The following is a 27,115-nucleotide window of genomic DNA, read 5'->3' on the forward strand; positions in this document are numbered from 1 at the left end:
CTGCCCCCTCCCCTCATCACCAGGGAGCAGGTCTTTAATGCCCTCTCCAAGGCCAAAAATACAGTCTCTCTGGGACCCAACAACATCCTTGGCCGTATCCTACATGAACTTAGGCATAAACTCTCAGCTCCATTATGCACCCTATTCAACCAAAGCCTGACCACCGGCTTCATCTCAACTGAATGGAATACCCTCTACACAAAGGTGGAGCGTCCCCTGATCCAGGCAATTATAGGTCCATCAGCCTAACCAGCCTAATCTGCAAGGCCATGGAATGCATTATCATGGATGTTATAAACAAGGACATTGGCAACCTTCAAATGCTTGACCTCACACAGTTTGGTTTTGTCAAAGGGAGAGCATGCCTATTAAACTTGATCGACTTCTTCGAAACAGTCACCAAAGTCATGTATGAGGTGCACATCGCCTACCTTGATCTAGCCAAAACCTTCAACACTATTCCCCACTCGGGCATAATAGATAAACTCTCCTAGCTAGGCATCAACCCATACTTTACCAGATGGGTAGGTAACTGGCTCACTGATAGAACCCACTCAGTTAAAATAGGGGAAGTCACCTCTGGTAGTAGACCCGTAACAAGTGGTGTACCCCAAGGATCTGTCTTGGGGCCTGTACTGTTTGGAATATACTTTTCTGAGGTGCACGCCAATACCAGTGGTCTGTGGCTGACCAAGTTTGCAGATGACTTCAAGATGGGCACTGCCTTAAATTCCCCTAGTGATGTGAACATCCTCCAAAAGGGTCTTAACCAAACTAATGACTGGTGCCAGAAGCATGGCCTCAAACTGAATGCCAAGAAATGCATCATTATCCCCTTTGGAGAAAATGGCATCCCACTAATTATCACATTAATAACAACATATTAAGCACGCAATCAGTTGTGAGGGACTTGGGCACCCAGGTTGATAGCAACCTGACTTTTGACCAACACATTGCCTCCATTGTACGGAAAGCTTTCTACATTGCCCTCTCTTAAGTAAGGGTATTTCATCCAGGAACAAGGAGGTCATAACATCCCTGTACTTCTCCCTCATCAGACCCATTATTGAATACAATGCCCCCTTTGGCATGTACCTTGCCATGCACATGCAGCAGCTGGAGAGACCACAGAGGTTCCTGACCAGGAAAATCCAGGGTCTCAAACACCTGTCCTATACAGATAAGCTAAAAGCCCTGTCCCTCTACTTAGTCTTGTACAGACTGCTCAGAGGTGACCTGTGTCTGGCATACAAGGCCATCTCAGACCCAGCCTTGATAGAGTTGCTGCATATCCGTAAGTCAAACTTTACTTGCTCAACCCACATGCAGGGCCTCAACCTGGTCTGTGACATTAATAGAACTTGTTGGTGTGATAGATTTGTGTCCTAAAGACTCCCCCATCTGTGGAATAGACTCCCTCTCCATGTCAAGCAGAGTACCTCTCTAGCTCTCTTTAATAGGAACCTGGATGACTGGATGGGAAACAGCAAATACACCCCTGGGATCCTACCTGTGTCTCTGCTGGACAGTGGTAAGAGGTGCTGACTTTGTGAGAACATGCATGAAATTCTTGGCTAGGCTTATAAGGGCCTCTGGGCCAATAGCCTAGTATCATCCTATGAACCTATGATACAGTGAACTAGTTGTAATCATGAAGGTCGTGCCTATAACATTTCTAAGGCTTTTTTTACTCCATTAAGAGAAATAGTGGCTACATTCCCAAGAAGACAATGAAACTTTCTGCTACTTTCAGAGACTTTGCAGCAAGTTTCATTAGACATTTTAACCTTTCTGATTTTCTATTTCTTTTTGGAATGCAGCCACCATTTTTTCTTTTGGTTTTAATTCAGGAGCAGTATACTGTCTTTTCACTTAAATTCCCTTTTTCAGTAGTTAGCAAAACTGTATGAGGACTACAAACACTACAGTAAAAGCTGGTGGGGTATGTCCTGGAAGATATCCAACTATGTATAATATACTGCTTAAGTCTGGAAAGGTTTTTCTTTTTATTAATCTTTTGGTTATAAACCCCCAAGTGGAAAACAGAAATTGTCTGTATCCACTACTGATGAATATATCAATAAGGTTCCAGGAACTGCATGGAATCAACAAACACAACTAAAGTCTGGTGCCCAGAAATATGATTTTTAATCAAGTATGGCTACAGAGTCAGCCACAATTTTAACAGTGGGTTCATACATTTCAAAGACACACTGATAAGTGAACTGGTGATCCCCCACATTGCGCAAACAGCAAATCTAACAATAAAGACATCTGTTTATACTGCCTGTGGTTTCCATGAAAGTGTGTGTGTGTGTGTGTGTGTGGGGGGGGTACTGTACTGTTTGTAGTCCTCATAGAAAGAAGAACTATATAAGAATTCACCAGACCTACTTAAACGCAATCAAGAATGAAGTATAATAAGATTGGCACTTTAACTAATTACATCATCATCATCTTCTTTCGGCTGTTCCCGTTAGGGGTCACCACAGTGGATCATCTGTTTCCATTTCTTCCTGTCCTCTGCATCTTGCTCTGTCACACCAACCACCTGCATGTCCTCTCTCACCACATCCATAAACCTTATCTTAGGCCTTCCTCTTTTCCTGTTACCTGGTAGCTTCATCCTTAGCATCTTTTTCCCAATATACTCAGCATCCCTCCTCAGCACATGTCCAAACTAACGTAATCTTGCCTCTCTGGCTTTGTGTCCAAACCTTCCTACCTGGGCTGACCCACTAATATACTTATTCCTAATCCTGTCCACCGACGTCATACCCAGTGCAAATCTTAACATCTTTAACTCTGCCACATCCAGCTCTAACTCCTGCCTTTTTGTCAATGCCACTGTCTCCAACCCATATAACATAGATGGTCTCACTACCCTCTTGTAGACCTTCCCTTTCACTCTTACTGGTACTCGTCTATCACAAATCACTCCTGACACTCTTCTCCACCCACTCCATCCTGCCTGTACTCTCTTCTTCACCTCTCTTCCACACTCACCATTACTCTGAACTACTGATCCCAAGTATTTAAACTCATCCACCTTCGCCACCTCTACTCCTTGCATCCTCACCATTCCTCTATCCTCCCTCTCATTCATGCACATATATTCTGTCTTAGTCCTGCTGACCTTCATTCCTCTTCTCTCTAGAGCATATCTCCATCTCTCCATGGTCTCCTCCACCTGTTCCCTACTCTCACTACAGATCACAATGTCATCTGCAAACATCATAGTCCACGGGGACACCTGTCTGATCTCGGCTGTCAACCTGTCCATCACCATTGCAAATAAGAAAGGGCTCAGGGCTCATCCTTGATGTACTCCCACCTCCACCTTAAACGCATCCATCACTGCCACCGCAGACCTCACGGCTGTCACACTTCCCTCGTACATATCCTGTACCACTCTTACATACTTTTCTGACACTCCCGACTTCCTCATACAATATCACAACTCCTCTGTAGGCACCCTGTCATATGCTTTCTCTAAGTCTACAAAAACACAATGCAACCCCTTCTGACCTTCTCTGTACTTCTCCATCAACACTCTCAGAGCAAACATCACATCTGTAGGGGATGCACAAGCCAGAGCATTTCTTTGTGCCGGTCCTAAGCCTAGATAAATGGGGAGGGTTGCGTCAGGAAGGGCATCTGGTGTAAAACTTGGCCAAATCATTCATGCGGACACCAGTAAATATTTACTTTAACTAATTACATACATGGGACTAATTCCAAACATTCTTTCAGTGCAGACAAGGGTCTTGCAGAGTTATTTTGGCAGTTACTAAGGACAATAATCTGAGTTTAGACCTCTCTTCATTTAAATTCTAGAATACACTGGTCCTGTCTGGTTTCTTTATTTTGATGTTCATCATACTGACCACTGCTGCAGCAGCTTTAGTTATATGGGTTACATCCTGCCAAGGATAATAACAGCCAGACAGCTTCCAAAGTTTCAGGTCACCTTCCACACACACAAAACATTAGTCAACTTGAGTTGAATTGACTCAAAAGATAGGTTTGGGTGCTAATCCCTTTAGAGCTTTCTTGCCATTGAACAGACTGCTCCTCTGTGAGCTTTCGAGGATTAACAGTTGCCTTGTGCTGTTCCTTTGCTGAGCAAATAAGTTCTCTTTTGGGAAAAACCTTCCCCATTAAAATGTACTTTCCTGCTTAGGAAAGTTATTTTTAAAGGAATTTATGTTTCAATGGAGTGTCACAAAACTTAACTGTAACTTTTAAACAGAAGCACTCTTTTTTTCCCTGGCAGTTGTTTAAAGTAGTTAAAATCTATTTTACTTTATGGGGCTAGCAAAGTGTTTTAAGTTTCTTTTTACTGTGTTCTTGTGTGAAAAAAAGGGCTCCCTACTGAAATGTTGACACTTGAAATTCTGAGTACTGACAAACCAAAAAAAGAAAAAGCCCAAAAACACAGGAGAACAGCATATTTTGAAAATCACTCTTCTCCTTAAAATGTCTTTTGACCCCCCCCTCGAACATATATATACCAACCCACTCACATATCACCATACCTTGGAGAAAAGGGAATATTCTGAGAAAAGGCATCTCAGACTTCGTGCATGTAAGTCTGTTCTTTCAGCCATTTAGTCTCAATGTTTTGGGACAGATCTGGACAAGTAGGATCCAAAAACTTTGATGCTACAGGAGTCATAGGAGGATTTTGTAACGGGGGAGTAGTAGATTTGCAGATCTCCTGACCCAGAGGGGTCGGAGCTGAAGGAACACCAATCTGGTTCTGCTCCAAGAGAATCTTCATCATCATTCTCTTCACATCTTCTGTAAGGCTTCTGGAAGAGCGAGTGGAGTATATGGATGGAGACCTAGATCTATCTAGGAAAGGATAAGGTACCCTGTCAGGAATTGGATCCAGCGACAGAGAGTACTTAATTCTGGTTAGAAATCTGGTAGTCTAAATGTCAAATTCAGACAGCATCACATCAGACAATGTTGGATCTGAGGGCTTTGACTTAATCGGATCTGACTGAGGAAGTGTCAGATCTGATAATTTTTCTTTAGCAGAAACTTGAAGTTTTGCCTTTTCTGGATCTGGGGTTGAGACTGGGTCCTTATGAGATGTCTTCCTTGAGGAGTCTGAAGCTGAGGAGGAGGAAGATGGCTTAGGAGAGGATTACTTTTTAATTTTAGCAGTTTTTGATTTAGAGGAAGAAAGCCTCTCCAATATAGCTTCCCCAAAGGAAGAAGGAAGATCTTTTAGAATAAGCTTATTTTTGCATTCTACCAATGCATGAGGATTAAAATCATGACAAACTGAACAATCCTCTTATAAATGGCGGGGACCCAAACAGGAGACACAGTGTGTGGGCATCAGAAACTGGCAGCTTGTGTCCACACTTCGTACATATTTTAAAACCTGCTGGTTTATCTGCCATCATTAACAAAATCCTAAAACAGAAAAGAAAAGCTTTTTTTTTCAAGTAGGGAAATATGAGAAAAAAGAGAACAGAGATAGAAATACCAACAATGGTAGCTAAACTAAGACAGCATTGTAGAGGGAAAGAAGATACTAACAACAGTATCTAAGAGGTACAGAAAAATGTTTGATAGATAGAGACAGCAGGGAATTTATAAATGAAGGTAAGGGATAGTAGTATAAAAAGTTTTTGAAAAAAAAATAGAAAAAACAGAAATATATAACACTTATCTCAGAACACTTTAGAGAGATGGAAGACCATGTCTTTTGCTTCAAGTAGCAAACTAGATTTGAGGTAGTTGGGCTTGTTGCATTATGGGTAAGGGAGAAGCTTGAGAGTATTTGCTGCCACTAGCTTTAGCAACGGCTGAGTCAGATCTGAGGGATCGGATTCAAACTCATCAGCTGAGGGTTGAGGACAGAATGAAAACTGACAACATCAGATAACATGTTTACGAATAAATGGTAGTGGGGGAGGGGTCCAGAAAGATTTCAGGACCCCCCCCCACACACAAACCAAGGACACTCCAACAAGTCAGAATGACTATTTAAGAGACCTTGTTCCACAACCCTCCCACCCTGGCAGTCCCTTTTCCTTCCAGAAAGTCTGCATCTCCGCTTCCTCCTTTGGCAACAGATAGTTTGAGACAAATGTGTTCTAAAGATCGCTCACTGAGATTACAGATGTCAGTGGGAGGAAATCCCTCCATTCCAGGGGGTAATTCCTCAATCACCAAACCAGACTCCTCTATTCCCCCTGTCTTTCAACACATTCTGTCTCGTGGCGTGAAAGAACCAGTTCATCTTTCCCAGGCTGGAAAAGGTTTTTATTCAAGGATAGTTTTAGTGTCAAAGAAAGAAGATGCTTTGAGACCTGTGGATCTTTCTTTCCTTAACCTGTTTATGATAGTGTCCAACTTAAAAATGCTGTCACTTCACAACCCGTTACTGCTTTTTCCTCATTTAAGTTTCATGGTAACACTAGATTTAAAAGATACTTATCATCGCATTCCTTATTCATACAGACTTCAGGCTTTTCTTGAGGTTTTGTGCATCTGCATCATATTATCAGCTCTGTGCTTTACCATTTGAACTACCCACTGCACCAAGAGTGTTCCCAAAAAGTCTAGCTCCAGTTACAGTTATAATGATGCAGGGTATCCACGTTTCCATGTTTAGACAACTTACTTATCTTTGTAGTGTATTTTTCAAAGTGCCAGAAATCTCTCATGTGAGTGAGGGATCTCTTACATAAGCTGGGATTCAAAAACAACATTTAAAAGTCCTTTTTGACTCCTTCATACATGATTGTATCAGCTAAGCACCTCAGTTTACAGAACTTTACTTCCACAGGAAAAACAGATACATTTATAAAATTTTCCACTCAGACTTTGGTCACTGCAAAGGAATATCTCAGGATTTTGGGTTTCATGGCATCTATAATTCTCATGATACTCCTAGCAAAACACCACATTATGAGAATGATACAATGGTATCTGAAGTTTCTTTAGTCCCAGCACCAACATACCTTGTCTTTTCAAATCCCAGTGCTGGACTTTGTCAGAAGAGAAATCACTTGGTGGACAGTGCAAATTTCCCTAAACCAAGGTCTTCCCCTCTTCTTCTCTGTTCCAAAACAGTCAATCACCACAGAAGCCTCAGACCTTGTTTGGGGAACAGTTTCTGGAGGGATAAAAGTGCAAGGTATGTGGGAACTAAGGACAGATGCAAGCACATAAATAGAAAAGAAATGCTTGCCCTGATCAAGGCATTCAACTCTACCAGTTAATTTAAGCAAAAAACAAACTTTTGAACTGTTTTGCACTTTAAAAGTTTGTTTTTTGCTTAAATTAACTGGTAGGCTACACACTCAAGTGCGCTAGCCGATTTAAAGCATTTACTGTTTGTTACTGTATCTATTTTTTATCTCTTTGTGAACAAACCCCCCCCAAAAATCCTTGTTTTCCCACCTTTACTGAACTAGAATAGTCCAGTCTTCAGATTTTGCTGATCTCTGGGCTGTGTCATAGTTCCTGTGTTGTCCATATCCTTATTTGGATAGGAGGAAGCTTCCTTGTTCACCAGTGGGAGTGGGGAGCACTGAGCAGCCTATATGTCCCTAAAGGAGTGGTTCCAGTCCAGAAACTTGTAGTTTATTGGCTGTTTTGGGCCATTTCCTAGCTCTTTCTAACCCCCTGCTATAAAGCCCGCTTTAGCGTGCTTTTGCGCTTGTATATGACTCAGCACAGCTCCTCGTGGTGTCCTGCAGAGTTCTACATGCAGCAGAGAGTGGAAGAGTGACTTTCCATTGATTTATAAGTATTTTTCTGGCTTTCTATTTTCCCCTGCTGTAGTTTGCCTAAAAAGCAAATTTTTATTACTAAATTAGCTCTGCAAGTTGATTCACTGTATTTCTGTTTGTTTCTGAACTGTTTTGCATTTTAAAAGTTTGTCTTTTGCTTAAATTAACTGGTAGGCTACACACTCAAGTGCGCTAGCCGATTTAAAGCATTTACTGTTTGTTACTGTATCTATTTTTTATCTCTTTGTGAAAAAAACAAAAAAAAAAACAAAAAAAATCCTTGTTTTCCCGCCTTTACTGAACTAGAATAGTCCAGTCTTCAGATTTTGCTGATATCTGGGCTGTGTCATAGTTCCTGTGTTGTCCATATCCTTATTTGGATAGGAGGAAGCTTCCTTGTTCACCAGTGGGAGTGGGGAGCACTGAGCAGCCTATCTGTCCCTAAAGGAGTGGTTCCAGCCCAGAAACTTGTAGTTTATTGGCCGTCCAGGGCCATTTCCTAGCTCTTTCTAACCCCCTGCTATAAAGCCTGCTTTAGCACGCTTTTGTGCGAAGTTGCGCATAGCGCAGCATCGGGCAGCACCGGTTAATCAAGCTTAAACTATTTCTGGCTCTGCTAAGTCTGCTGTTCAATTTTTCCCTTAGAACCGTTCTACTTTCTATCTAAACAGTCTATTCTCTATCTGAAAAGCCCAGCACTTGCTCCTAAAAGCATTTTATACAAGCAAAGCACTCTTAAACAAAAAGAAAGCACTACATCCACCTACAATCCCCTTGAGTACCCATTTCCCTATAGATCCTTTCTGACTAATGTTAAACAGCAATCCTTTACACTATTCTAGCATGTCGAGGGGTCAAGTACTGACGTCCTCTCCAGTTCAGATGGTGAATCTGGGAATCTTGAGGCAATGTTACAACTGCCTCATGTACATAGACAACCCTCTCCTCCTCCCAACAAATACAAATATATGTGAGAGATGCAACTATATAGCCAAACTGGAGGCTGAGCTCTCTCGACTCAGTACTGGCAAAACCAGTCAGGAGGAGAAGGTAACTACACACACCATAAACCCAGTCTCACATAGACCTACCACAACTGCAAACGAAACACATAAACACATACTCGGAGGCTCTAAATAAAAATCTACCAAAACAACAGAGGCCTCCAAAGCAGACATCCAAGCAACCACTACCTCAAAACATAACACATGCAACACATAGTTCACAAAGTCAGTGTGCCAAACAGTCACAGCCCTTAAGGCCAAACAACATGCCTGATACACTTGTAATAGGTGACTCCATAGTCAGACACACTGACGTCTCGCTCACCAGACTGAACAAGGAAAAGGTTATAGTAAGCTGCCTGTCGGGCGCTAGAATCCGCCACATAACACAAGCACTCAGGTCACTCCAAAGCAAGTACAAATATGACTCAGTCATTGTCCATGCTGGTGTGAATGACCTGAGACGTACCTCCCTGGACTACATGAAAAGAGACATAGAGGAGCTCTCTGATTATGTAGCCCAGGCCGGTATGACCCTGACCCTGAGCAGCATCTTACCCTCACCAAGAATGATGCCACAGTACAAAGACAAAATGATCAGCTTTAACAATTGGCTTAATTACTGGTGTCATTCAAAGGGGATCCAATGTCTGTCTACTTGGGATGACAGGCTTGACAAGCCACGCTGCTTCACAAGGGACGGCTTGCACCTGTCACCCCTGGGCTTCCGGATATTGGCCAAGGCTCTTGCCACCCCCATAGTGCCTTTTTTAGGCAAGGCTCAAAAGACAAACCCACCTCCCTAGAAAACACAAGTGGAAAAAAACTAAGGGTAATGCTGCTCAACGCCAGAAGTCTAAACCTCAAGATGCACGCACTCAAAGCCCTCCTCAGTATGAAGAACATCGATGTCTGTGCAGTGACTGAAACCTGGTTCAAGGCTCACGAGAGCACCCCAGCACTACCAGGTTATACCTCATATCATGCTTTTCGGCCCCAAAACTTGGATCGAACCACAAAAGGAGGGGGAGTATCCATATTCATCAAAGATACCCACACCTCCAGGTTAGTGGCAACGCACGAAGCATCGGAGACCATCCATGTGCAACTAACAGTAGGGAAAACTGCCCTACAGTTTGTAGCATGCTACAGACCACCCTCTCAAACTCAGGAACCCCACTCAGCCTTCCTGAAGACACTGGAGAGTATGAATGTCTCTCCAAATACCATCATATTGGGAGACTTCAACTACCCAAACATAGACTGGGAGCATTACTCAAGCCCAAACACCCTAGCCCAAAGGTTCCTAGAATTCATAAACTCAAATGCGATGGAACAACTAGTCACCACTCCCACAAGAGGAGATAATATATTAGACCTGATCATCACAAACATGGGGACACAATGCTCCACACCGGAAGTATACCCCTCATTGGTGAGATCAGACCATAAATTAATCTCACTGGAAATCCACATCCCGCCCCCACCCCCAGCACAGAAGGCCACAGTGAAGAATTTCTCAAAAGCTGACTTCACACTTCTTAAGACTGAAGTGGTATCCTTCAAGGCCCCTGGGCCAGTGGAAACCACAGCCCACACCGCTGAATCCTTTATAAATGCCTTCTACGGACACCTTCAAGAATGCATGGATCATGCAATCCCAAATAAAACCAAGACCCATTCCCCCAAAGGCAGGCATCCTGTCTGGTGGACCACAGCCATTAATAAGCTTTACAACAGGAGGAGGAAGCTACTACATGACAGAGCAAAATCCCTAAAAGGGAAGGCATCTCTGATCAGCTGATCAGTACTAGCAAAAAACTACGATCACTCATAAAATCATCCAAGGCCAACTTTGCGAGAAAAATCGCAAAAGAAACTAAAGACAATCACAAGGCCTTCTTTAGATATGTTAGAAACCTGGGTGGAAACTCCCAAATATGCTCAGAGTTAGTCCAAAATGACAAAAAATACACTGAACCCACAGACATTGCCAACATACTGGCAGACAGGTTCAGTGCAAATTTCTCCCCCCCCCCCTCCCCCAAAAGGACAAATATCTATCCCAGCAGAGTGTAGCCTCCCTGACATTTCAGATGCCCAGGTGAGAGCCGCCCTCTCCAAAGCTAAAAACACAGCATCAATGGGACCAGACGGTGTCCCAGGTTGCATGCTACATGAACTCCAAGAGGAACTAAACCTGCACATAAGGCTGCTGTTTAATCTTAGCCTTACTACAGGATACGTGCCCAAAGAATGGCGTACAGCAACAGTGGTCCCACTCCACAAAGGAGGCACTTCTACGGACCCTGGAAATTACTGCCCCATAAGCTTGACAAGCCTGGTCTGCAAAGCTATGGAGAGGATCATTATGGAACTCATAAACAAAGACATTGGGGACCTACAGACACTGGATCCCACCAAATTCGGCTTTGTCAAGGGCAGATCCTGCCTTTTGAAACTGGTCGACTTTTTTGAAACAGTCACTAAGGCCATTGATAAGGGTAAGGCAGTTCACACAGCCTACCTTGACCTTGCAAAGGCCTTCGACACAATACCCCACTCGGGCATCATAGACAAGCTCACCAGCTTAAATGTAAACCCATATGTCATAAGATGGGTTGCAAACTGGCTCAAGGTCAGAACCCACAAGGTCAGAATTGCTGGAGCCATGTCAGACTCTAAGCCAGTCAAAAGCGGTGTCCCACAGGGCTCGGTCCTGGGACCCCTCTTGTTCGGCATTTATTTTTCCGAGGTGCAAGCTAACATAGGAGGATTGTGGCTGACAAAGTTCGCAGACGACTGCAAACTGGGTGCCATAACTGATACTCCAGCGGACACAAGCATCCTTCTGAAAGGCCTCATAGAAACGGATAACTGGTGCCAGAGCCATGGCCTTAAACTGAACGCCAAATAATGTATAGTCATACCCTTTGGGAAAAACAAAGTACCCACATAGGTGGTAATCCATTAAGCACGGAAGAAGTAATCAGGGACCCAAGTTGACAGTAACCTCTCATTTGACACTCACATTGCCAAAGTGGTTAGGAAGACCTTCTATATTGCCCTCCTTATCATGAAAGGATTCACATCTAGATCAAGAGAGGTCATTGTGCCCCTATACTCTTCCCTTATCAGGCCCATAATTGAGTACAATGCCCCATTTGGGATGTACCTTACCCGACACCTACAGCAGTTAGAAAGACCCCAAAAGTACCTCACCAAGAGGATCAAGGGTCTCAAACATATGTCTTATGCTGCCCGGCTGAAGAAACTCCAGCTCTATTCAGTTGCATACCGCCTACTCAGAGGCGATCTATGCCTGACATACAAGGCCATGTCCAATCCGGAATTAATGGACATGCTCCACCTCAGGAAATCCAAATCCACCAGAGCCACGAGAGCGAGAGATCTGAACCTCAACACAGAAATAAATAGGACGTGCTGGAGGGACAGGTTCATAACCCAAAGGCTCCCTACACTCTGGAACGGAATCCCAGTCCATGTTAGGCAGAGCCCCTCACTGACTCTCTTCAAGAGAAATCTTGACAAGTGGATGGGAGATCGTAGATTTACCCCGAGGGTCATCTCTGTGTCACTACTAGACAGAGGCACAGTAAACTAAGCCCTAAATGGGCACAGTATTCTCATTCCAAGGGGTGGCGAAAGCCACACACACTCTGGCTAGGCTTATAAATGCCCTAGGGCAGATAGCCTAGTATGAACCTATGAACCTATGAACCTATGAATCATTTTTGGTCCCTTGGACCTGTTTAAGTTGTTACAGACAATATCACAGTATTGTAATACATCAACAAGCAAAGAGGAACCAGGTTGTACCCCACTTTGCAGACTAGCCATGTTAGCTTGGGATATAGCTTCAAAGCACATTCTCACTCTACAGACATCCTACATTCTGTCAGAGCAAAGTTGTGTGGCAAACAAGCTGAGCAGGATAACAGCGAGAGCAGCCCCTCACTAACGGAAACTAGATCAGGGGTCTTCCTAGATTTCATCCATCTGTGGGGAGTTCCTCAATTAGACCTATTTGCCTCCTCTCTGAATAATCAGCTGGCAAGATTCTGGTCTAGGACTCCATACAAGAAGGCCTGGAAGACAGATGTCTTTTGCTTTCTTTGGGTAGGAATGTACCTGTATGCTTTGCCACCCTTTCCAATGATAACCATAGTACTTCTGAAGATTCAGAAGGAATACCCCAAGATCATTGTGGTTACTTCCTTCTAGTCCAGGCAACAGTTGTTCTCTCTTGTTTTGGAAATGGCCAGGGGAAATTACCACAAGCTTCCCGACAGAATGGATCTACTCACATAAGATCAGGGGTGATTGATACAGCCTGATCATGACCAACTTCAGTTGACCGCCTGGATGATAGGGTCTAAATTCCTTTTAGGCCCTGTTTAATGAGAAAGTGCAGCAGTTAGTAATGGAGGCAAGAAAGTCTACACATGGATCCTCATCTTTCAATGCATTCTCCAGTTAAATGTTTTTAAAGGGTTTTTTTTTTTAGTAACAGGCCTCCAAGAAAACCAGTGGGCTCTCCTTGGGCTTTTAATATTGTGTTAGAGAAACTAACACTTGGTCTGTTTGAACCAGCTAATCTGTCTCTCTTGAGGTTTTTAATACAGAAAGCTGTTTTACCAACTGCTCTGATTTCTGCAAGAAAAGTATCTGAGTTGCAAGCTTTTATGGTGAGTCAACCCCATCTCATTTTCAACAAAGACAAGGTTTCTTTGAGAACTAATCCTTCTTTTATACCTAAAGTGGTATCCAAGTTTTCTTTAAGCCAAACTATCCATCTCCTCATTTTCTTTCCTGAACCTAAAAATGAGGGAGAAAGGCTACACCATACCTTGGATGCCCACAGACAACTCAGGTATTATCTTGATAGAACTAAATCTTTCAGATCTTCAGATCAGTCGTTCATGTCTTGTAAAGATAAGAAGAAAAGACAACTTGTGTCAAAACAGACTATTTCCAAAAGGTTGTCTTACACTATTACCCTTTGTTATACTCATCACAACAAAACTGTTCTAGGCAGGGTCAAGGCCCACTGTATCATAGCCTTGGCTTCATCTATGCCTTTTTGGAAAGGGTGGATTCTAGAAGTATTCTAGAAGCAGCAACTTGGTCCTCTATACAAGGCATTACAAGCCTGATTCCTTCACTAGGTCTGGATCAGGCTTTGCTAGGACCATTCTCCAGGGGCTCCCAGTCCCTTCCCCTTCCACATCCCAAATGTGGTAAGTTAGGGTTACTACCTATATGGCTAAGGTTACTGCAGCAGTGGTCAATATGATGAACATAGTACAGTTGTGTAAATAAACTTATCAGTGCTGCAGTAGCCATTCCATCCCTCCAACCCCTTGTTTTCTGATGTGTCATTTATGCCAGGGTGCAGACACTTATTTTTTGTTGTTCCTAGCATGCCCTGTCAGGGCTCAGACTCCCTCTCTCTGTTGGCATGAAGGCTTGACACCCAAACCTGTCTTTCTCATTATTTCAGCTCAAGCTGACTAACAGACTGGGCATGTGGAAGGTTCCCTGAAGCTTTGGAAGCCGGCTGGTTGTTATTTCCTTAGAGGGATATAACCCATATAGCTAAGGCTACTGCAGCAGTGATCATTCAAACATCTTCTGTTATGGCAAGTGTACTTACACAACTGTACTTTCTTTTTCTTTTCAGTTTCTGTCAGTAATATTCTAGGCTTTTAAAGGTGTTAGACAAGGCTTGCACATGCATATTTGTATTAACATCAAGTAAAATTCCTTCACTCATCAGAAAAGCTGCTTTTTCTTTTATTATGAAGTTCTTGATACTACCTGTGTTCTGTATGTGGCATTTTGTTTTTGTCATTTCTAGTAGTGTTTTTTGTACTTCCATCAGTTGTGTTCTTCTTAACTCTTAGTGCAGGATTAAAAGTATCTGAACGAAATAGTCTTCCAACTTCTTCTTCAATTACATTTAGATTCTGGCGTCTGAATGTTATCCAGGCCACGTGTACAGAGAAGTTGTAGAGACACTGATGGAAATTACAAACCATTATAATTATGAGGCATTACTAAACTTAAAATAATTCAACCTTAATGTTTTGCCTTACAATGACCTTGATATACACAAAAGCTTAATTTTAACAGATATGCATGCAGATGAAATATATATACATATTTTTTTAAAATGCAAGTGCTCAAATAATTCATTTTCAAGAAGTGTTTTGAAATTATGATATGAAGAAATTATCAGAGAATGGCAACTACTTGATTTTTTGTTAAAAATGCTTCTTCTCAGAGTAATGGTGAATACAGTGTTGCTTACACATCTGGAAAATACTTTTTTGACTGTGCCTTCAGTCTTCTGATTGATACACAATGCACTTACTTAAAACGGTCACAATTTCATCCAGAATCTGTTTCAGATACCTTCAGGCAAGCATATATAATTACAAGCAATTACATAGACCATACTCCATACGTGCAGATCATTAAGTAGCTGTTCTAGTCATTTTCTGAATTTCTATTTTATTACAGTTTGGGATGGCATTATTCTCTAAAATAGTTCACCTTTTAGAAAGGCCATTTCACAATTTATTACTAACAGAAAACATTGGATAGAAAAATAATATAGCAAGAATGGTAAATACAGTACAAAAGGAAGACAATATTTAAAGGAGACAAATGACAAAAGTAAAATGGTTCTCGGTTGTTTGATCAAAAAATATGCCTGAATCTGAAATAGCTGAAAATATTTAATCAAAGTAAAAACAACTAAAAAAGACCAGTATCAATAGTATTCACTGTCCCACAATTCATATATATGTAATGGGAATCTGTGAATCACACTATTACACAAGTATTCAGATGAGGAAAGTGCAAAAAAGTGGTGATAATTTTCAAACTTTTCAATTCTGCAATGGAACACCCAGTGCACTTTCACACGTCTGAACCAACGTAAGTTGATTAGAACAAAGTACATGTTTTGTGTGGAATATTCCTTATACACATAATGCTCTCTTGAATTTTCATCAAAAAGCTGTGGTGCACATAAGTATGTGGATCTCTGAAACTTTTCCACAAGATCCAGCACTGAACTGGGTAATGCTGGCCTGCAGCTTATCCAAACTATTTTTAATTTTTTTTTTGTTTTTAATCACTCTAAAAGGTTTCCTTATATGGACACCCTATTTTAGCTTTTATAAGGTTGGAAAGAAGGAATTCAGAATAGCTGGAAATAGAGGAGTGAGCAGACATGGGAAACACTAAAGGAACACATTTAGAGGATTGTGCTAGAAAGGTGGGAGAGGATGTATGCTGTGTTTTTTGTGTAGATAAACCATCCTTTTTCCCACTTTTTTAAAACAGGGGAAGTTGGGGTAGGAAGAAGTGCACTATGTACAGGAGAGAGGGTTATGGAAGAGTTAAAGATTTTTTTTGACAAAAAACACTGAAAACAGACAAAACAGGAAGAGTATGGTAGGCTGACAATGGGAGGGAAGAAGAGACAAGACATTGAGATGGTAGAAAGACACAAAGAGATTGAGGAAATCTGGAAGGTAGCCTCAACCCTGTTCCAGAGGACCTCAAATATCATCCTGCCCTGATGGACCTGGACAGGGTGACTCTGATGGTGTGGGTGTGGAGGCCTCCACTAACTCAGTGGTAGGAGCCAAAAGGGGTTAGCTAGTCTTCTCATGCTGGAGGAGAGACTGGTATACATATATGCAATACAAATATTTCAGGCACGAGTAATAATGTCCATCTAGCCTGGCAACATACCAAAAGAGTCAATCCCATAATAAGTATCCAAATTGTTCTTAAAAATATCTAAACTAGTGCTTGCTTTAATATAACTTGGTGATGTATTCCATTCATTAGCTGCTCTCTCAGCGAACCAATTAGTACATCTCTCACTCTTATATAATCTTCTGCATAAGTTGTCAGATGATTCTCTACTACTTTTGATAACCTCAAACATTCCCAGAGATAGTTGTCTCTATACTTCAATAAAGTTTCCTCTTAAATATCTGTATGAGACAATGTACAATTTCAAGTATTTTAGTTTTCATAATAACTTAGATTTTCACATCCATGGATGTCCTTGGTATATTTCCAATTTACTCTTTCCATTTTACTCATGCTTGTTTTCCTATAAAGTTTCCATACTATAATTCCATACTCTAGTTTGGATCTAATGTAACTTAGAAGCAATGATTTCATAATTTCTGAATTCTTAGACTTTATAAATCCTTTTATACAACCTATAGTTCTATAACTATCATTAACCAATTGGTAGGCATGATTGTAAAAACTCAAAGCTTGATCTACCCATATACTTAATTGCTTAAATGAATCTAGTTTCAATCATTGTGAGCTATATTAAATATTCAACCTTCAGTCTACGTCTTTCAAATCTCATATGCTTAACTTTTCTGTATTTATATTATTCTCCCATACCCAATGGTCAATTTAGTCAAGTTCATTTGCAGACAGGCCCTATCCTTAACACATGTAATCCGTTTACGCATTTTCAACTCATCTTGACTGTAGAACACCTCAGATGACAAAGATAAATTTGAAAGATACAACCTAAACAAGTATGGGCCCAAGACAGAGTCTTGTGGCATAGCCTGACTGTAACATATAATTTCACCTGTCTAATTGCTGTGTGATACTTGCCATGTCCTATCTGTAAGCCATACAGCTATCCATCTTATCACGATTACATAAATATCTAGTTGTTCTAATTTGGTGATCACTGTTTCGTGTATGACCGTATTAAAGGCTGAAGTTAAACTTATATAAATTATATCACAGTACAATTTTTCATTTATAGCTGTTATGTAGTTACAGAACATCATGTTACAAGACATTATATATCAGTTTTCAACATATGCATGCTGATATATGGTTTCAAGTCCCAACCTTCCCAATTCTGACAATTTATCCAAAATAACTTTTTCCATTATTTTCCACAACAAGAAAGTAAACTTATGAGTCTGCATGTCTCTGATTTTGTCCTATTTCTCTTACCTTAAAGATAGGTTTTACAAATGCATGTCTCCAGTCTTGAGGGAATTTCCCATACTTAAATGACCTAGTAAATAACAGATATAATGGTACTGTAAGTTCATGCTGAAGTGTTCTCGGGTCATTATTGCTAATTCCATATCCTCCCTGCCTATTGTTTGGGTCCAGTTTGTGTAGTTCTTTTTCAATATAATCTAATTTAATTTCAGTATCTGATGTTACTTTGATGCTACTAGGACAATTTATTGTCCTCTTTGTGGAGCCAAACTGTTCTGCATACAATTTTGTAAATATATCTATACTCTGTTGTGTATGAAAATAAATTTTAGACTCTAAATGTAGTTATCAATTTGTATGTCTTTACTCACACCACATCTTATGTATCTATAAAATGTTTTTTTATTATGCTGAATATCTTTATATAAATTTGCTTCAACATTTTCTTGATCTTGCCTCACATTAGGTTTTGTCTGTCCAGCTTGTTTATTTCAGTTCTCAAAGTTATAATTGGACCTTGTTTCCATTTCTTATATTTTGTGTCTTTCATCTTAAGTATCTTCTTCTTATGGAAATATATCCTCATGACCTTATGTGCCTAGATACTGATGCTAATTTTTTTTGTATGCAAACAATTTCCCTTTAAAGCTTGCCAATTTCTTTCTGCATTCTTTCCACTGAATGCAACACTCCAATTAGTTTTACATGGTGCCTGTTTTACTTCTGTACAATATGTTATTAAGCATAACTGATTTACACTTCAATTTGCCGAATTATCTATCAGTAATTTAACTTTTCTAACATCATGATCACTGCACATCAACAGTGGTTAAACTTGACATGAAGTAACAGTCATTTGCTTATCTGACAAGTGTCTACACCACATTTTGCTTGTACCCTAATTGAAATAATTTAATGAACTGCTGTAGTGTGCTGAATTTCTATATAATACATTGGAATATTTTTGGCACATCATTTATGTCAAACTCCTGACTTTTTACCGTTTGCTACCAGCACAAATACTCTGAGCATACGTTCCTCACCTGGAGAGAAACAGAGCGAGAGATACAGAGTTCCTGTAGAGTTTGTTGTCAGCAAAACTGTTTGAACAAATTTATTCCATCTGATGGAACAGTAGCCCTTAAGTGTTTGCTGTGTGGAATTCACCTACATCTGCCTTTCTTCCAAGGTGTCAGCTACTACAAACTATTGCTGCTGTAGCTGAGAGGAAATATGTCGAATTATGGCAAACCACTGACCAGGGAGGAAGACCTCTAGACATACCTGGTATCCTTCATGCTATATGCCCACCAGGAAAGATGGGATCTGAATGACTGGCCAAGAATCCTCTCAGCTCATTTGAAAGCTTTCAGCTTTGTTATACTGGTAAAGATATTGCTATGTAATTAAGCTATATTTAAAATTTAGCAGTCTAGACTTGTAGTAAAATGTTTCAAAATCTGGTAACATAAAAAAACAACAACTTTAGGCACACTCTGTTTTAAATTTGGGAGAAGGGGTCATATGGCAGAATTTTGTACTAATAATGATAACACTTTTATACATCTGAAAACTGTTACCAGTGAAAAGGCAGGCTACTGATGATGTTATGCCTATAGAATGTGATGAACTGTATGAAGGAATAGTAGTCACCCTTTTACTACTGAGCCACTGCAAAGTTAGTAAAGCACTGTATCTTATTTCTTATCTAAGTATGATCACACTTAAAAAGGTACAGTATGTGGCTAATCTATCCAAAGAAGACTCTTACTAAACGTGTTTATGGAGATAGGAAACTGCATCAGTTACTCAACAACAAATGTAAACTTCCCTACTTAAAAGATGTATGGAGGTAAGGAAAGGAAGACATTTCTTTTTGCAGAGTTCTGTATCAGTGTGGGGAGGGGAATCAGCAAGTGAGTAAGCCTATAGACAAACCTGTACATAATCTGGAGAAGGGAGAGAGGAAGCCAACAGACACAATCATAGCAATATACAAGTTTAATAAAGATCAAGCAATAGTGTTAGAAAGTCCCAAAAGTAAAAAAAAAAAATCTCTATAGCTACACAGGGTAGAACAAAATTGCTCATTTTGCCCTCTTGGCTAGTCATTGCACACCATAACTGTGACCTCCTGGCCCATTTTCAGTAGCTTCCAGTAAAAGATTGGGTAAGACTAATACTACACAGAATCAGTTCAAATACTCACTTTTGGTCACTAAAGCACAAATTCAAGGTAAACACTAAAGAAAAAGGACTAATAATAATTAGGCCTCATTTCAGCTCAGCAATTTGTGAAAGAGCTTTCATATAAATTGGCCCAATCACATGGAATCATCTTCCCCAAGAGATAAGATCATAAAATATACTGCAAGACTTTAGGGCCAGACTTAAAGAGCATCTAAAAACTGATGCAGTCTTTTCAGAGATACTGGCTAAGCACAAACTACAAGCTAACTACACTGATTTCCCCCACATCCAAACCAATTTAGCAAACCCATGGTGAACTGCACTAGCCACTGTTGTAAATATTGTACATAAATTACTAATAATTTGTCATTTCATTAGTACACTTTATTGTCATACATTTTATGTTTTGTACTACAGTTTGCGCTAGCAAAACTACCATATGCTTTATTAGGAATAAAGTCTCATTTCATTGTTAAATCATTGTATGGTCATGATTGAAAAGGATCATTGTACAAGTTCACCCACCTTCTTATCAAACTGCAATAAATAAAAAAAAATAAATATCAGACCTGCCCTATTTAGATATATATTAGCACATACCTATGGCACAGACACCTGCAGGAACAGAAACCGAAAAAGGAACAGAGTAAAATATTACAGCTTGAAAAGTGTTGCAAAGCAGATATTAGAATTAACTAATATTACTGAAGGAAAGGAACTGCTCAATGACAGGACAGAAAATGCTGAGCAGAATTCTAAGCTTTCTCTCAAGCTAAAACACAAATTGAGAATTTTAAGCAGCAAGTGAATGCTGAGAAGAAACCTATTAATAAGAAAGACTTCACTAATTTAGAAAGAGAAAGAAGCAGTACCTGGGTAGAGTTTTAAGCCCATCTCTATCACAGTAAGGCAGAAAACTCAAAGGAAGACTCTTGGCTACAGGTATATGTAAATCAGGAAAAAAGTAAATACATTTGCTCTTAGATACTTTTTGCAGAGAGAAAGCAACCTAGAGAGGAAAAAGAAAGTGAGTCAATGATAGTCACAACGAGATGGAAAGGCAACAATCTACACAAGAAAAAGAAAGTGAGAGGATGATGCTGGAGTCACTGACACTAATACAGAAGGAAAGCAAACTAAAGAAGAAATGACATGGGAATGCATACTGTACACTGGGAAACAATATATATTTCAACAGAGTCCTAATGACATTCCTGTTGAGCCAAAAATACCAGAATCTTGATGACAAAAAAAGAATATGCTATGAACCAGGTTTATAAGGGGAAAGAACAAGGAAAAATAAAAATAAGCTAGCTCTAGAAACTAATACTAAAAATACTGTATGAGATATGACACCAGTGCTTGTACTGGCAGGGGACTGTAAAGTTTTCTACCTCATGACAGTCTGACCCTCAAGAAACTCCAGAGTTGGAATACCTCTAGATAGGCTGGATAAAATTTAAAAGGCACAATGGGAAAATAACATTTTGAGCTGAACAAGGCAAAACACTGAAACAGTTTTAGGGGAAAATGCTTAACAAAATCCTCACACCTCCTATCCCTACTCTGAGTTACAAGTTACTTATTTTACCAATTAAGTAAGGACACAGGGGAAGCAGCACACTAGCTATTAGTGCCTAAATATTACAGAAGCATAGTGATGGGGTTAGCACATAGTAATGTTCTAGGAGGACACCTAGGAAAGGACTAAAGCATGGAAACCTGAATGGTTTCACTGGCCAGGAATAATGAAAGAAGCTGACAACTTTTTTTGCTGGATGCCCTGAATACCAGAAGAAAGCCTGTAACCCAAGCCTCAAAAATCATTTTATTCTAATGCCTTTCATATAGATGGCACTTGAACGTATTGCTATTGATACTGTTGGCCATTGGTAAGCACCAGCAATGGGTTTCAAAACATTTACATCATTGTAGACTATGAAGCAAAGCATTTGGAGATAATTCCCCTACTTAAGGCTAATAATAAATCTATAGCTACAGAGTTAGTCTTCTTATTTTCTAAAGCTGGGATATCTAAATAAATACTCATTGACCAGTTGACTCCGTTTATCTCAAAACCAGTACACAAAATGTAATGATGCTTTAAGATCAAGCAATTAAAAAACTCATAGGCTCATAGGTGAGTACTAAGCTATCATCCAGATGGGACATTTTAAGCCTAGACATGCTTCTCACTTGCCACCCAGCTGTGTTATCCCATTTTTGCCATAGCTATAGTTAAATACTTCTCATTTGTACTGAATTATTCTGTTTGGGCTTCACCTTTAAACTATTAGGGGTCCCTATTGTAAGGTAGGGTGTTAAAGCACTGCCTCTGTCTATTATGAGGATAGGAATCAGTCCTTGGGTCAATTTCCTATTTTTCATCTACTGGTACAAATTATGCTTTAATAAGTTCAAGGAAGGGATTTGTTTTACGTAGCTGGAGAGTGTGTTCCATTGTAATGGTATTCTCTGGGATATGTACCAGTCCTTCCAGACCATTCTGTTTATGTTGTAGAAGCCATTCAGGGCTCTCACATGGGTATTTCTAATATCATTTGACTTACAGATGTGCAACAGGTACATTAATGCTGAGATTGTGAATGCTTTAAAAGCCAGGCATAGGTCACGTCTTAGTTGTTTGTATGAGGCTGAGTATGGCGATAGGGTTTTGAGATGATCCATGTAGAGCACATGCCTTAGGCCCACTATTCTTTTTATAAGGAACCTCTTTGGATGCTCCAGTTGTGCAACTGCCTGTATAGGTACATACTACAGAGGGCACCATATTCTATGATGGGCCTAGTGACAGCGGAGCTGACTGAAGTGAGACAATGACTTTTCTGGAGCTAGATGTTATCCCTTTATTTAGAAACTGCATAATACAGAAGGACTTCCTCACAACAGTGGACACATACTGGTCACAAGCTAGGTCACTGTCAACGTAAGTGCCCAAATACCTGACTACTGGGTCTACTCTTAGAGTTTTATTTGTCAATGTGTAGTTGATTTTCCAAAGGATACAATAATGCACTTTTTGGCATTTAGTTTTAGTCAATGACTCTGACACCAGTTATTTGTTTGGGTCAAGCCTTCCTGTGCAATGGCTAAATCCTTGGGCTATTCAGTGACTGCTCCCAGCTTGCAGTTGTCCACAGTTTTGGTCAACCATAGGCCCTCAGTGTTTACTTTGTCTTCTGTGAAGTAGATGCCACATATGAATAGCCCCAGAACAGAGACATATGGAACCTCACTCATGACAGATTTTTTTGCTGAGGTGGCAATCCCTATCCTGACTTCCTGTATCCTACCTGTAATCCAATTTCTAATCTGTCAAGTGACATAGGGGTTTCTTTCTAGTTTGGCAAGCTTATTCACAATGCACAAGTGGGGTCTTATGTCACAGGCTTGGCCAGGTCAAGGTAGGCGGTGTGTACTGCCTTCCCTTCATCCATCTCTTTGGTAACTTTTTCAAAAAAACTCCACTAAGCTGTGAAGACATGACCTGCCCCTGACAAATCCAAACTGTGATGGATCCAGAATTTGGAAATTTACTATGTCCCTATTGATTAGTTTCATGATAAGTATTTTCAAGACTTTAAATATGAGGCTGGTCAGACATATGGGACAGTAACTGCCTGGGTTGGTAGATGGCACTCCCTTGTGCAGGGGTATGACTGTTGCTATTGGCCTTTCACTTGGTATGAAGCTAGTTTGAAGGTTGATGTTAAAAGTGTTCTTAGGGGCACAGAAATATCTTATTTCCTTCTATTTAGAATGCATCCTTAGCTATTGTTATGACATATAGAAGATGTATTTTTGTCCTCTGAGAGTGCCTCCAGGGTTATGTTCTGGGTTATAGCTGGGATTGGATAGTTTCCTGATGTTTCTTGTGTGATTACTGGGGGTGGGGGGGTGAAGTTTTAGCTGAATTTGTCAGCTAGTAGGTTTGCTACGTCCACAGCTTCTGTATAGGAGGTGCTGTTTACAATTAGATCAAAATACTGCTGTGCATTGTGCTTGAGATTGCAGACCATCTCTGATAAATGTGTTACTGGATGGTTTTAACTGAACATTAAAATCCTTGCAGATAAAAGTAATTGTGGAAGACTGTAAAAACTGGGATCAAATAAGTTAATAAAAGCCTCAACAATGTTCAGTTCTTTAGAGTTGTTACAAAATCATAGCTAGGTCATCTAACGCAGTTGGCAGCCCTCAACCCAAAGTTGAGAAACAAACAAGCAAATAAAATATCTTCAGAGAACTCATACAGCTCTGTAGCAAGCATCCTATGCAAGTTCCTTGCTACACTTATTAATGAACTATGGCAAAGAGCTTACACAATTTCCTTTCTACAGTTACTAAGACAATATCACCTGCAACATCTTAAATGAATCCCAACACTCCAGTCACACCCCACTGGCAACTGCCAATTGTGCCCCCTAACGGGTTCCTATTACATTATCGAAAGATAACGTAATCGAACAATCAAAACTTCTAAATGACAGCATTTCGAAGATCGCATTGTGGGATCGCAGTACAGTGAGGATTGGAATATTTGCCCTTTCCTCACTGTAGTGCGATCTCGGAGTTGGAATATATATTTAGCGGGTGGTGTGGGTGGGGGGGGGGGTACAGCCCCCCACAACACAAGCTTCGAAATGCTGCCATTTCGAAGTTCTGATTGTTCAATTACGTTATCTTTCGATAATGTAATATGAACCCCAACAGCTTGCATGTGGGCAGCCAGTTCCTTCTTCCCAAGCTAGGTTATGTCTCTAATTGTTACACTCCAGAGAAAATGATGAATAAGAGAAAACTTCATTAAAAGGTTTCGAAGAACAATAGTATATCAACTTACAAAATAGGAGAAAAGTAGAAATGTCCATCATATAGAAACACGTGGAAAGAACTTAGACCACACAGCAATGGGTATATATTAGAAGTGCAAGGACCAATGAATTCAAAGCTAGAGACCAGGCACTGGATTTGGACCTCCTGCTGAAAACAAATTATTTGCTAAGTGTCAGAGTCCATCTGAAATGGTAATAAATAAAGTTATGTAATCTACAGGCTTAAACAGATTGGGTAATAGATGCCAAGAACCAATATATCATGTCAGTGTCTTGAAACCATGGAGAGAAGTTCAGACCTCTGTAGTTAGCTTAAAGGCAGAAACTGAAGGAACTGTTTAAGAATGACAGCTTATCTCTATGCCTGTAGTTCACATAGATGACATACTATGTGAACCATAGAAACAAGAAGTAAGAGTTACTGTTTTTTTAAGTGAAAGCATTTTTTTGAAACCTCTTTATTAAATTATCACTTAAAACAGGTAAAGATACATTAATAGAAAAGAAAAAATATTAACATTTTTACACTTAATTATATATCATGTTTTTTCTTTGTAACTATCGTCAGTCCAACATTAACTTAATTACCTAATTATTGCCTTCACTTAAACCTCAGTTCTCCTCCTCCTGAACATTATTCTGCATGTATTGTTCCCGCAATTTCCATTTATTTCTATGTAATCTGTTCCCTCCATTTTCTAAAGATCCCTTTCAGTTTTTCTATCCTTTTTACAATATTCAGTACTTTAAATACAGTTAATTTAGACTTTAATTTCCATTTTCTAGTAAATGCTTTTTTGTCAGCCAATAGAATTTAACTTAACAAGGCCTTACTCTATCTAGGCAGTTCATATCTTGTGTCACAGCTCAAACAAATCAATTCTTTTGTTACAGCCATTTGTTCACCCAATATTTCTGAAAGTACTCCTAACATCTAAACTTCCACTGAAATACCATCTGTTCCTGGAAATTTTCCTGCAGATTGATTATACATCACTGTTTTTATCACATATCCATCTATCTTAACTGTTATTTGTTGAGATTTCTTTGTCTCTAAGCTTGTTATAATTAAGCCTTCCATAAATATTTCAATTTGTGCTCTTTTTGATCTCCACAATTTTCTGCTTTATACAAATTTTCATAAAATTTCCAAACATCTCTAATACCTCTACAGGATCTCTGGTTATTTTTCTTGTTATAGGCACTCTAAGTTTGGTGACAACCCTTTCTACTTTCTGCTGCCTAAGTAATTGTGATAAAAGTTTTTGCACTGGAGTTATCAAAAACAGTTGCTTAACAGTAGTCTTTCTAAACTCATGCATATTATCCACTTACTCTGTTCCCTTTAGCACTCTGAAGTTGTGTCTCTTCTTGTTATGTCAGACTCAAATTATTCTGCAGCACTTTAACCTATGTCAGCCCCTCTAAATAATTCCTATTATTTCTTAACCATATCTCTTTCTATTTTATTTCTACCCTATTTTTAAACTCCATTTTCATTTTATCTCACTCACTAGCTATCATTTCTAAAGACTTTTTTTATCTTTCCTAATACCTTTTAAATAATTTACAATAATCATTATTTAAATTCCTCTCTTTTAACAGGTAGGTAAGAAAGCACCAGTGTCTCATTTTTACTTCATCACCCTGCATTTTTATCTTAGTATTTATTGGTGCATGATCTGAAACAGTTTTTGACTGTGTGTTGATGTTGTTTTCAGTTAAACACGTTCCTGTGAAATACAGCTTCTATCCAGTCTAGCCCAGTTATTGTACCTTGGGGAATAATAAGCAAATTCTGTCAGAGTTCCTACTACTGAATTCATGACTTCCATACAAAATATTTTCATAAATTTCTTCAGAAATCTACTCACATTTGTTATATTTTCCCCCTGGTAAGTTAGTAAGTCTCTCTGAGACATCTTCACTATTGCAAATGAAGTATTATTCCCCACATATGAAAGCTGATTATGTTTCCCAACATTTTCTTAAGCTCCATAATAGCAGTGTTTCATGGAATATAATTACATGTCAATGTAGTCCTCCTCCCTTGACAACAGCCCCTTACTACTACAATCTACCATTATTGTTTTTTTCCCCTCTTCTATCACTATTGGAGCCTCTCTAGCAATCAGTATTATTACTCCCCTTTTCATGTGTCCCTGATATTCAACTGAAAATCAATCCTGAAATCTTTTTTTTTTTTTGTCAAATTCAGATGCCTATTTCTTTCTAAATGTGTCTCCTGCAGCACTGCTATTTGCAC

At 39.7% G+C, this 27,115-nt stretch overlaps 1 protein-coding gene across 4 annotated transcripts in view; it reads right to left on the reverse strand.

Annotated features, from left to right (window-relative positions):
- PPP1R36 (protein phosphatase 1 regulatory subunit 36) overlaps window positions 1–27,115 on the reverse strand; it is a 1,152,634-nt gene that overhangs the window by 583,896 nt on the left and 541,623 nt on the right. For all 4 annotated transcript variants that reach the window (XM_044074376.1, XM_044074378.1, XM_044074377.1 and 1 more), the window contains one exon: window positions 14,606–14,805. In XM_044074376.1, coding sequence (XP_043930311.1) covers window positions 14,606–14,805 — 200 coding nt within the window. The remainder of the gene's footprint in view (window positions 1–14,605; window positions 14,806–27,115) is intronic.

This window comes from Protopterus annectens, chromosome 6.part0 (genome assembly GCF_019279795.1).
Source record: "Protopterus annectens isolate FY-2018-M chromosome 6.part0, PAN1.0, whole genome shotgun sequence".
Lineage (NCBI taxonomy): Eukaryota > Metazoa > Chordata > Ceratodontiformes > Protopteridae > Protopterus > Protopterus annectens.